This window comes from Setaria viridis, chromosome 8, assembly GCF_005286985.2.
Source record: "Setaria viridis chromosome 8, Setaria_viridis_v4.0, whole genome shotgun sequence".
Lineage (NCBI taxonomy): Eukaryota > Viridiplantae > Streptophyta > Magnoliopsida > Poales > Poaceae > Setaria > Setaria viridis.
Genome location: NC_048270.2, coordinates 20,650,402 through 20,662,253, shown reverse-complemented (window position 1 = coordinate 20,662,253; position 11,852 = coordinate 20,650,402). Strand labels below are relative to the sequence as shown.

The 11,852-nt window shown below is 47.3% G+C and overlaps 1 protein-coding gene across 3 annotated transcripts; it reads right to left on the bottom strand.

Annotated features, from left to right (window-relative positions):
- Positions 1-276: 276 nt before the first annotated feature.
- Positions 277-11,583, bottom strand: LOC117833490 (very-long-chain 3-oxoacyl-CoA reductase-like protein At1g24470). Of its 3 annotated transcripts, none has more exons than XM_034713004.2 (3): positions 10,728-11,551; positions 7,141-7,210; positions 277-705 (listed from the first exon to the last, which is right to left on the bottom strand). In XM_034713004.2, the coding sequence occupies exons 1-3, from the start codon at positions 11,396-11,398 to the stop codon at positions 442-444; spliced, it is 1,005 nt and encodes a 334-aa protein (XP_034568895.1). In that variant the 5' UTR covers positions 11,399-11,551; the 3' UTR covers positions 277-441. The 3 variants fall into 3 exon arrangements, with proteins under 3 accessions (XP_034568895.1, XP_072151685.1, XP_072151684.1); XM_072295583.1 differs by lacking the exon at positions 277-705 and adding an exon at positions 712-2,332 and having other exon boundaries at positions 10,728-11,583; XM_072295584.1 differs by lacking the exon at positions 7,141-7,210 and having other exon boundaries at positions 10,728-11,563.
- Positions 11,584-11,852: the final 269 nt, after the last annotated feature.

Sequence of the window (11,852 nt, the reverse complement as noted above, 5' to 3'; positions counted from 1 at the left end):
TGCAAATAGTGACCACTAATGTTACACTAAGTTAAACTTTAATGTTTTGTCAGAGCGTTCGATAAAAAATTTCCTATCCAACATCCAAGCGCCAACAACGCTGTTTTTAGATTTCTTTGTCTACTCACGTAGTTAATTTCTCTGTTGCTGATCACATTAGGATCGCATAGTTATAATCTAGCATTTCTGTATATATTGTTGTACTGTATAAATATTTAAGGGCAAGCTGGTTTTGAATACAAAGACTACCATATAGATCAATGATCTAAACACCAGTTCATGAAAATAGCACCAATTTACATTTAAGAAAATATCACGAGTTATACACAACCGATTATTTCCAGTTATTCTCCAATCGAGACACAGTGCGGGTTGCTTTTCAGAAGTCCAAATAGAGCACAGATTTAAAAACCCTTTCTCCGTTACTATCTGTACAACAGTTTAGCCGAGGACTTTCTTCACTCCAGCCAGAGCCTTATTCGTCTCGTTTCTTTTCCGGATGCCAATTTGGAGGCGCCACTGGTTGAGAGCAGCATCTGGAACTAACGATGCCAAGAACCACTGGACCGAGTGGCGCCAATACGGGACGCACCTTGCCTCGTAGCCAATGCAACGAAGAGCAGCCTTGGCGTACTCCTCAGGTGATGGTATGAATGGGGAATCACCCTTGACAGGGGACATCTTAGTAGCGACATACAGAGGGATCTGGATCGGACCACCACAAAAGGGAGAGCGTATCACAAAAAGATGATATACCACAAAGTTAGCATATACGAGAAGTGAAATATACAATCTCAACATATGTTTCTCTACCAGGCGTAAAAAGGATTATGACGTATTTTTGTGAATACTACAAATACAAGTTTAGTAGTACTTTTTGCTTATATTTTAGAATACGCGTTGTCTAAAGTTTCTAAAATTTTAGCCATCCAGATATTGAAAACTATCTAGAAGTAGTATACGTTCAATTAACACTATACTGTATTTAACAGAGTATGTAGAAATTGAAAACATGAAACATAGAGTGTTACGATATAGATGCAACCCAAAAGGAGCAGTAATTAGAAATATAAGACGGCCTCTACAATAAAGGGTTATCAAGTTGTAATATTCAAAAATCATAAAATTAAGGGCCTTGGATTGGCATTGTGCTTTTCTTAATTCTTATTTGCGTGGTAACGTGATTTCATAACAGAGACTAACATTTTATATAGCATATTGAATAAAGCAAATCCTTTATATATATTATTTTAGCAAGTTGGAGAGGTAAATAAATACTCCATCCGTGGTTAAATATATGGCATTAATTTAGAACGAGTTAATTAGTTCAAAAATGAATTAGCTAGCTTGTTCAAAACATCATATATTTGAGTATGGATTTAGTATGTACCGGAGATTTTCTAAAAGAGAAGTATGTACTACAAATTGACCCTTTTTTTTCTCCTTACAAGTTACACATTACACAAATAGATACAAAAAAATAGTTGCTATTATTCCACTAAGAAAAAAGTGTATTTTTCATCCCTCAAGTATTGTGAAAGTGTGACATTCATCTCTCATGTTTTATTTGGTACAAATCAACCCTTTCACTAACTAAATCGATGCATTTACCATCCCGTCTTAATTTAACAATGGTTTGGTGTGTTCTAATAGTGATTTATGCTGCATAATGATTTGACTAATCCCTACTTAGCGATGTAATATACTCAGTCGAAGATATAAAGTCACAAAAATAGTAAATCCTCTAAATTGCCTATCACATAAATATTTATCAAAAAAATTAACGGAACCGATTCACACTGAACTATTATAGTGATTGACTCAACATTAGACGTGACTAAGCAGTGATTAGTAATATGATTACAGGGTCTAAGATGATGTTATATGATACTAAACCATTATTAAACTAAGGTGGAGATGATAAATGCACCGATTTATTTAGTTAAGGGGTTGATTTGCACCAAATGAAATATGAAAGATAAATGTTACACTTTTGAATTACTTGAAGATTAAAAATACACTTTTTCCTTCCACTAATCACTACTAGAAACCCAACTTCAGCCAACAGGGGGAGAACGTACAATGGCCATCGGGCAGTCAAGGAGACTATCAAATGGCCATCGGTTAAGGTGTCACCGATGGTTATAAATTGAACCGTCGGTGTTTGTATCCAATAGCCAACAGTACAAAGTATTCCCCAGGGTGAAAACTTGACCAGCCGGGCATTAGATCAAACTAGAAACCTTGGCGCGGCCTTGCCGCGCTGCTTTGGTGATTGGGCCAGTGTTTCTTGTTTTGAAGTATTTTTAGTTATTGTGTCATCTTGCATCACCTATAAAATGCAAGATTATTTGCAGAAAACACATTGTAAAAGCTACAGTTCATATCTGAAGCACGGTAATTTGTCACCACTTCCTTAGGAAAACTAAAGTCAATCACAAGATCTGTAGACAAATTACAAAACAGCTAAAGATATAACAAAATAAAGGCTTGCGACAGTGGAGAAGCAGACTTCTAAGTCTATTCCTAAACAATCAGGACATTGTAAATTGCATGTTACCATGGCAAAAGGTTTTTAACTTTGCTAAGTTGAATTTGCATTTTATGAGTTGGGACCACCATTTGCTTCTATTGACATGGCAATGTGATAATCGCAATTTAGAAATTAGAAATATCATTTGAACAATTTAGAATCATATGTTTTATTAGTTAGAACTATTTGAATCTCAATTTATGTGCAGAAAGGCAAATAGAACCTGAGTATTGTTTGTCGTGTTCTGAAATTAAGAACTACTCCCTCCGTTCCAAATTGTAGGTCGTTTTGACTTTTCTAGATTCATAGATATTATTATACACCTAGACATACACTATATCTAGCCTAAAAAAGTTAAAACGACCTGCAATTTGAAATGGAGGGAGTACATAGTATAAACATCATGTAAGCTACGTGCCAAAATTAAACCAACTTGGAACTAATTTAGCACTTATTTCGCCTTCCAATGTACTATAAGTAATCAATCTGTTATGGATCGGAGCTGAGTACAATAACAGATAATTTTAGAAAATTTCCACTTAATGCGAGTCCTATTCCTAGAGTTTATATACTTAGTTTGACTTGTAATGTCTTGAGCAGCACATCTTCCAGAACTGAAAAGTTTTGCTCTACATATTTCAATTCTATATGGACTCTCGAAGAGGCTAACAAGTTGTCACTGCTGAAAATGTTAAAATAATGTGTAGCCTGTTCTGCATAACAAACTTATGTCCTTAATCTTATGCTCACAATTTGGAAGTACCTATGATTTTAAGTTCTTCAAATAAAATAACAGTATTGGTGAGAGAATATACTCCAACGAAAAAAGTGTAGCTGAATGCCCCGTGATATTGCTATTACCAGTGCTATTTCTTTCGTGTACCATCAAGGCGGAGCTTCCAAACCATAATGTGAAATTAACTGGGAACTTGATGCTCCAGTAATGAACTTTCATAGTTATTAGAAGTAGCATTATATTATAAATTTATAATATATGTTCATCTATAACGTATATCTAAATTAAGTAAACATAAAATAAAATTAGAAAAAAGTACGAGTTCTATTAAAGATAGCACTATACACTACTAGGAAAAACGTCATTAATACCAGTTGGGAACCCCCTTTAGTACCAGTTTCGCAACCGGTACTGGTAATTTGGTACTAAAGGGCCCTTTAGTACCAGTTGAAATAACCGGCACTAAAGGGTATTAAAAATTCAAAAAAACGAAAATCCCCGTCAGCCCTGCCCTGCCGCCCTCCTCCCTCCTCCACCTCCCGCTGTCCCCCACCCTCCTCCGCCGTCCTCCTCCCTCCTGCCCTCCTCTGCCTCCCGCCATGCTCCGCCCTCCTCTGCCGCCCTCCACCCTCCTTTGCCTCCCGCCGGCCCCCTCCTCCTGCGACCGCTGCCCGCGCCGCTCCCACCACCCCCACCTGCCCGCCGTCTCCGCCGCCGCCTCACCTCACCCCACCACTGCTCCTCACTGCTGGTGAGGGGCGAGCGGAGGAGAGAGGGGAGGGGAGGCCGAGGAAGGGCTGATGAGGTGACAGCACAAGGAGATAGGAAGGGAGAGGAAGGGAGATAGGAGAGATAGAGGAAGAGGAAGGGATGCGGCAGGCGGTGGATATAAGAAGTGACGACAGCGGCGGGTGGAGCTCTTTAGTGCCGGGTGGAAGCTCCAACCGATACTAATGGGTTACCTTTAGTACCGGGTGGAGCCCCCACCCAGTACTAAAGGGGGTCACGGGGTTCCTCGGGAACTATCCGTTAGGCCCAGTACTATGTGAGCATTAATACCGAGCTGAAATGCAACCGGTACTAAGCCTCGGGATGAATGCTCGGTTTTCAAGTGGTGATAGTTAATTTGGAAGTTAATGAAATTTCCGAAGTGAGAGGCTAAGGCCATTCGGTGAAAAACTAAATGGGTTTAGGTCCAAGGACTCACCATACTAAGATGAAGAATCATTATGTAGTAGAGAAATATGGTTGTGGATTGTTAAGATACTCCACACCTTGATGTTCGTATGTATGTACAACATTGCAAAGAACTGAAAAATTACTTGGGCAAAACTACAAACATGCATGTGCAGGGCATGGTCCGGGTGACCTCACTGTAGGTTTAACATCTTTTTGGCTCCTATGATACAACAGCGCAATACAGATGGATGTCCCATGATTCGTTGGGTTGGATGGGGGAGCTGCTGATGGAGAACCCGACGTGTGCTGCTGTTGGCCGGCGGATGCCATCTGGTATGTACGCTTCCGTCCGTGCCTCTTGCGCATTCCCTCGCCCATGCCCAGCACATTGCCATGCCACCCATAGCGCTCCTGCTGTGCCAGCGCCGCCAGCACCCATGGGCGGACTTTAGCTGGCAGCTGCAGCAGCGGCGGCGCAGACCTACAGCATATAGGCGCCGCGTGGTGTTCCTGCGCTCGGAGCGCCTCCCCCCGCGTCGAGCGTCTGGTCGAATAAGAGCTTGCGTGTGCGTGAAAGGCAGCGGCACCATAGAAGACGGGATGAAGCCCAGAAGCACGGGAAGATGAGAAAGTTCACCAGATTTAGGTCTTGACAGATGGCCAATGGGGCAAAGTATTCCCCTAAGGTTTCATGGGGTAACACTACACGTTGCAATAGCCAACAGCTAAACGATTACCTACAGCTCTAAAAGGACTGTTGGCTATTAATGAACTATAGCCGATTGTTACTTGTTGACCCGTTGGCTTTCGTGTTAAATGGCCGATGGTTCAATCTTTTTCCCCGATAGTATCATTTAAACACATGGTGATTAGCAGCATGCCAGCAGTGGCCAACACCCAACGTGTCTAAGTTTGACTTGCAGTCGTGAGTAGTCGATGGTTCACACCAACCCATATAGCCCGCATGCATATTCGTTTCCTTGTTTATAATGTAGGGGTGATCTAATGTATTTTAGGAAGGTCCTATTTGGATCCGCAGCTAAACTGTTGTTGCTAAGGATCAAACAAACACGGCCTGGTTAAACTTTGGCTGGTTAAAAAAAAATTTAGTAGGTCGAACCTAACTAAACCCAGCTTAAAGCAGTAAAGACCAAAATACCCTTCCTCGGTAAAATCCTGGCCTCGTTCCCCACCCGCGCCCCCGCACGGCTCGTTCCCCGCGCGCCGGTTCGTCGCCGCCGCCGCCGGTCCCCGTGACCAGGTCCTTCGCTGTCGGTCTCCTTGGACTCATCATCCGACGGCGGGTAGTTGCAGAGGTAGGGCATCGAGGAGGTGGTGGCGCTGCGGGGGGTTCACAGCCAGCGGTGAAGAGGCAGAGGGGCGCGCTGGCGTGGGCCCAGCACAGCGAGGTGTAGCGGCGGGCGAGTGGCGGCGGGGCTGCGGGTGGTTGCGAGGAAGCCACCGGCGCGGGGAATCGGCCGGAGACGCACCGTGGGTGGAGAAACGGCGGCAATGGTGGTGGTGACAGGAGGTGGCGGCGGGATTTGGCCCAGGTTTCGATGGCATAGGTCGCGGAGGAGGTTCAGGAGTGGGGGCTAGAGGACTAGGGGCTCAGCGCGGTTTGGTTTGATGGGTTCCCTAGCAAAGAAGGTGGCCCGAGGGTGGAGCTTGCTGGCGGCACCACCGCGGGCACCCTCGACGGGGGAGCCCGCTGCCGCGCGCGGCCATCGCTCGCCGGGGGGCACCGCCAGAGCCCGCCGCCGCGCGCCGTCGGCCTCCCGTCGCCTCAAATTCCCGGTTGACGAGGACACAGCAGGCGACGTGAAGAAGTCGAGGAGGGAGCTGGTGAGGTGGAGGAGCTGTGGGCACGGTTGATTCGTGGGAGATGGCTGGAGGAGAGTGGAGTTGGCCGGCGAGAGATGGCGCCGGTGGTGCTCGGGGCGGCCGGGAAAATTTCGATTCCCGGCCGGATTTTGGCCTGCGCGCGTCGAGAGGGAGCTGGGGGTTACCCAATAGGGGGGTGTTTGGGAAACACCTCCTAAACTTTAGGACACGTCACATCTGATGTTTGATACTAATTAGAAGTATCAAATATAATCTAATTACAAAACTAATTGCACAGATGGAGTCTAATTCGCGAGACGAATCTATTAAGTCTAATTAGTCCATGATTTGACAATGTGGTGCTACAGTAACCAGTTGCTAATGATGCATTAATTAGGCTTAATAGATTCATCTCGCGAATTAGTATAGGGTTTCTGCAGTTAGTTTTATAATTAGCTCATGTTTAGTCCTTCTAATTAGCGTCCGAACATCCGATGTGACACTCCTAAAGTTTAGTATCTCGTATCCAAACACCCCCTAGGTTGAGGTGCAGGGGGCTTCAGCTACATGGCAGGAGGGATGGCCTGGAGCCCGACGGATTCGGCCGGCGGTCAGGAGCTCGCACGGTTCTTGGCACGGTTCTTGGCTCAGCCTGAGGAATAAGGGAGAAGGGTAGCACGCTAACAACTAGCAAAATGCTAGGGAATCCAAACAGCTCAGTTAAAATTTAGCTAGCTGAAATTTCTGAATTTTAGCTAGTTATAATTTAGATGGGTGGAGTATGTAACAATAAACTTGAAGCAACGAGGAAAGGAACAATCCTCGCAGGAACTCAAGCAGTGAGGCGACCGACATTATTCATACATACCTGGCATTGCACGTCTACTCCATATTGTTTGTACTCAACACTTAAGCTTCGAGAAAATTGATCAACATACCTAAAACGTATAGGAATACATATGAATTTTATAAGTTGCATTCAACAAATATGCAAGATAAATTTACATTGTTACATGCAAAATTTGCCCGATTGTTTAAGAAAAAAATATTTTGCACGCTCTAGGTGAATCGAACATATCAGGACCCCAAGATTAACCATTCATGCATTAATTGATTATTGAAGTATTTTACACCCAATTTTCCATGGGAAAAATGTACTCCTGGAAATTATATTATTAATACGAAATTCTAGTGCTACATTCTCTTAGGCCCCGTTTGGGTCCAAGGAATTGGAATCTATTTAATGGAGTAGGCTAATTTATATTGGAATGTGGCATTCCACAACTTTCCAAAGTTTAGATATAAGCCTATCTTAAATTCATGGGGTGGGAGATGGAAATTGATTCTATAGATTATGGTTATTAGATGGAATTCAATTCTTATAGCACGCTCTTAGACTCGCTTCTCTATAGTAGAAGTGCAGCATACAAGTATCTCTCCCATATCACCAACTATAATATACAACTATATTCCACATACAATTATATTAGCTTAATTAATTTGTGTCTAAATTATGATTATTAGGATGGAATTCAATTCCAATGAACCAAACGGGCCCTTAGAAAAATCTAGTGCTATATGCATCTGCCACGTACCCTGCACAATGGGGTCTGAACTCGATGGTCTACCGGTGCGTATTAAATGAAAGCATACGCGCGCCCTGGTGGCACGGGAGTATGTCGCAGGGAGCAGTCATGTGCATTGCATATATTGTGAGCGGACTTGTGGTACACATAGCCTACGTACATATTCTGTGTTAACACAAAATAGCAAAGAATATTAATGCTGCGTCACTTTCAACACCATATTTCTTTTAATATGTCTATTTTTTGTAAAAAATTTCTTTATGTCTAAACTCTCATACATTGAAACATCTGAAAACAAGTGAGGTGTCATGTGTTTCAATTTTTTACAGTGATTGTTAGAAAAAAAAAGTCTTATCCAAATTCAGCAACAACTGGGAGTATATATCACTTGTAGAAAAACAACCTTCCATCCTCAACGATCATTTTTGGACCCTAAATTTCATGATCCGTGGAGACCCTTTTAGTCCCGATTGGTATTACCGACCAGGACTAAATATAACTCTTTAGTCCTGGTTGGTAACACCAACCACGACTACTAATGCCCCTTCGAGCTTTAGTCCCTACCAATCGGGACTATAGATTTCCATTTGGCCCGCGGCCTGTGGGCCGGCCCATGGCACGACATTTTGGCCCGGTACAGGCACGGCCCGGCACGGCGGCCTTGCAGGCCGGGCTGGCCCGTCCTACAGCACGGGCCGGCCCTGGGCTGCTGCCTCAGGCCCGGCACGGCCTGTCCCATTTGGCCCGTGGGCCTTAAACGGGCAGCACGGCCTGCCAGGCCTGCCTCAGTGCCCGCACCGCACCGCTCCTACTGCTTCGAGCTGCCTCCCCCTGTCAGCTTGCCCCCGGCGACCTCCGCGCCTCCCGTGCCTCCGCCGCCTCCCCCTGCCGGTGTGCCCCCGGCGACTTCCGCGCCTGCCCTGCCTCCGCCGCCTCCCCCTGCCGGCCTGCCCCCGGCGGCCCGGCCGGCCAGCCCCTCGCTCGTCGCGACTTCCGCCGCCTCCCCTTGCCCCCGACGGCCTGACTGGCCGGTCACTCGCACGTCGCGGCCTCCGTGCCTCCCTCTGCCCTTGGAGCCGTGCCCCTCCGCCGGTCCCGTGGCCCTCCCCCGCCGCCTCCCTGGCCAGTCCCGTGGCCCTCCACAGCTGTGGCGGTGTGGAAAAGAGGGGCTAGAGTCGTGCCCCTCCGCCGCCGCCTCCCCGGCCAGTCCCATGGCCCTCCGCCACCGCCTCCCCGGCCGGACCGTGGCCCTCTACTGCGCGGCGGCACCACGGCGGGGAAAAGAGGAGCCGGAGCCGTGCTGCGGGCCGGCATGGGCACGATGAGCCTATTAAGGCCCATCGGGCTAGCGGGTCGGCACGGCCTGCCTAAGAAGGCAGCAGGGCAGACCTGGGCTGCTCCTTCGACACGTGGGCCGGCCCGGCCTGGCACGATTACTGTGCGGGCCTAAACAGGCCGGGCCTAAGCAGGCCGGGCCTAATCGGGCTCGTGCCAGGCCGGGCTGGGCCACCCGTTTGGCCATCTATAATCGGGACTAAAGGGTCCCCACGGGTGAATTCAAAATGATAGCATTCGCTACTCAATTGGATGTGCTGTGTAGGTGAGATGGTAAGAAAGTTAGACGCGAGGCAATAGGTTGCGGGTTCACATGAAAAAGCGCGTGACTTGTGACGTGTGCGTGGGGAGCCTCCTAGGAATTTAGAATATTTTTTTGAAACTGTCACAAACAAGTTCTATCAATAGCTACCACATGCAGGAGTAAAACAAAGTTTTCTCGCAAAAAGATAAAGATAAAAAAAAGTTTCAGCCTTTTCAATAAAGGCTGCTTGAATACTGTCCTAAAGGCTTATCCTAATCGAACAACAACTTGATGTTAATATTCCATGTTGCAAAGACTCTTTCTGGAAAACGTCAGCTTCAAACCCTATTTTGGGAAAGTCGAACTTTCTGTCATCCATGATCTTGCCTTTATATATGCATGCATGCCATTGGATAAGAGGTAGCGTTGCCTGTATTGCGCATGTATATAGGAGCAACCATGGTGTCAGTTAGGCTTGGCAATTAGAAATGAAATATTACACACCCAGATGAAAATATTCAAAAGTTATGCAATATGTTACCTTTAGGTGAGTTTTATAGATTTGAAAAAAAATGCCCATAAGATATTTTTTGGGATAGTATCGAAATGTTAATGTTATGAAATATTACAGCGCGAGATGGAAATGGTCAAAGTTGATTGCTGTTTGGGATAGTAAGGGGGCGTTTGGTTCCCTTTGCTTATTTTTAGCACGTGTCACATAGAATATTTAGATACTAATTAGGAGTATTAAACGGAGATTATTTACAAAATCCATTACATAAGTGGAGGCTAACGGCAAGACGAATTTATTAAGCCTAATTAATCCATCATTAGCAAATGTTTACTGTAGCAACACATTGTCAAATCATGGACTAATTAGGCTTAATAGATTCGTCTCGCCGTTTAGCCTCCACTTATGTAATGGGTTTTGTAAATAGTCTACGTTTAATACTCCTAATTAGTATCTGAACATTCGATGTGACGGATGCTAAAAATAAGTCAATGGAACCAAACACCTCTAAGATGTATTCTTTTGTCCTCATATAATTAGTTAGTGAGGCCAGGGGCTGGCAACAGATGTGAGTCTGTAGCGTTATACTATACGACTGTGGCAACTTGATTTGAACCGTTAAAATTTGGATTTGGACGGGATGGGCCTGCAGTGTATTTACCTGCAATATGCTTTTCGGTGGCAGTGGACCACGTTCTGTCTAAAATTTGCATATGCACATGAAACTTGACTTAAACAAAAGGGGAAAACATAGCTACAGTAGAGCATGGGCCTCTTACGCTTTGCTCGCCGCGTAGACAGCATAGAGCGGGAACGCCGGCACCACGACGGAGGAGCCCGACCCCACGTTGACGACGGCGCCCCTTCCCCTCGCCGCCATCAGCGGAACGACGGCGCGCGTGATCCGCGTCGCCGCTTCCACGTTCACCCGCACCACGGCCTCCCACACGGGATCCCCCACCTCGTGGAAGTAGGCCGCACACGGGTACGTCGCGCCGGCGTTGTTGACGAGGACCCCTACGTCCCGCCCCTCCACGGCGGCCGCCACCCGCGCCACCCCGTGCCGCGCGTCGTCCCCCGTCGAGGCGAGGTCGAACGCCACGCTCCGCACCTTGCACGACGGCGCGGCGGCCAGGACCTCCTTCCCGACCCGCGCCAGCTTGTCGGGGCTCCGCCCCACGAGGACGAGGTGGAGACCCCGGCGCGCGAGATCCAGCGCCACCGCGCGGCCGATGCCGTCCGTGGCGCCCGTCACCACCGCCCACGTCCCGTACCGCCTGGCCAGGTCTCGGCCCGGCCGCAGGAACGCGCGGTGGAGCCATGCGAGGAAGGTGGCCGCGGACCGGACCAAGACAAGGAGGCCGAGAGCCAACAGGAGGGTGAACCACGCCGGCGCCGGCGTTGGGGACGTTGGCCATCGCGCCTCCGCATCTGCAGCTAGCAAGGCCATCTTGTCTCGGCGTGGACAGAAGCAGGCTCATTATGACCTTCGGCAGAGTGCAAGAGGCTACTACCTTTTGTATTACCCTGATGAGGGCAGCACGGAGGTGCTGACAACCTTGTGCGGTCCTTGCAGCTGCAGCGGCGTTAGGCCGGTGCGTGATGGCGAGAGGCGTTTATGGCTGGAGTGAATGCAAAAGGTGAGCTGCACATGCTGCGCTGGCTCAGGCGGCAACGCGGCAGTGATCGGCCGTGCTCGTGCACGCAGAGGGTCCACACTCCACACATGCACGAAATGATGGACGTGCCCTACCGGGTACCGGCTGCTGGCTGCCGCTGCGGGAACCCAAGGGTAATTCCGTTGCAGGACACTTTGATGTTGGTTTTGGCTCTAGGACACTACTCATTGTTGTGTCAATTTACCCGTGGACACTAATCAAATTTAGATATTTGCTTCTAGACAC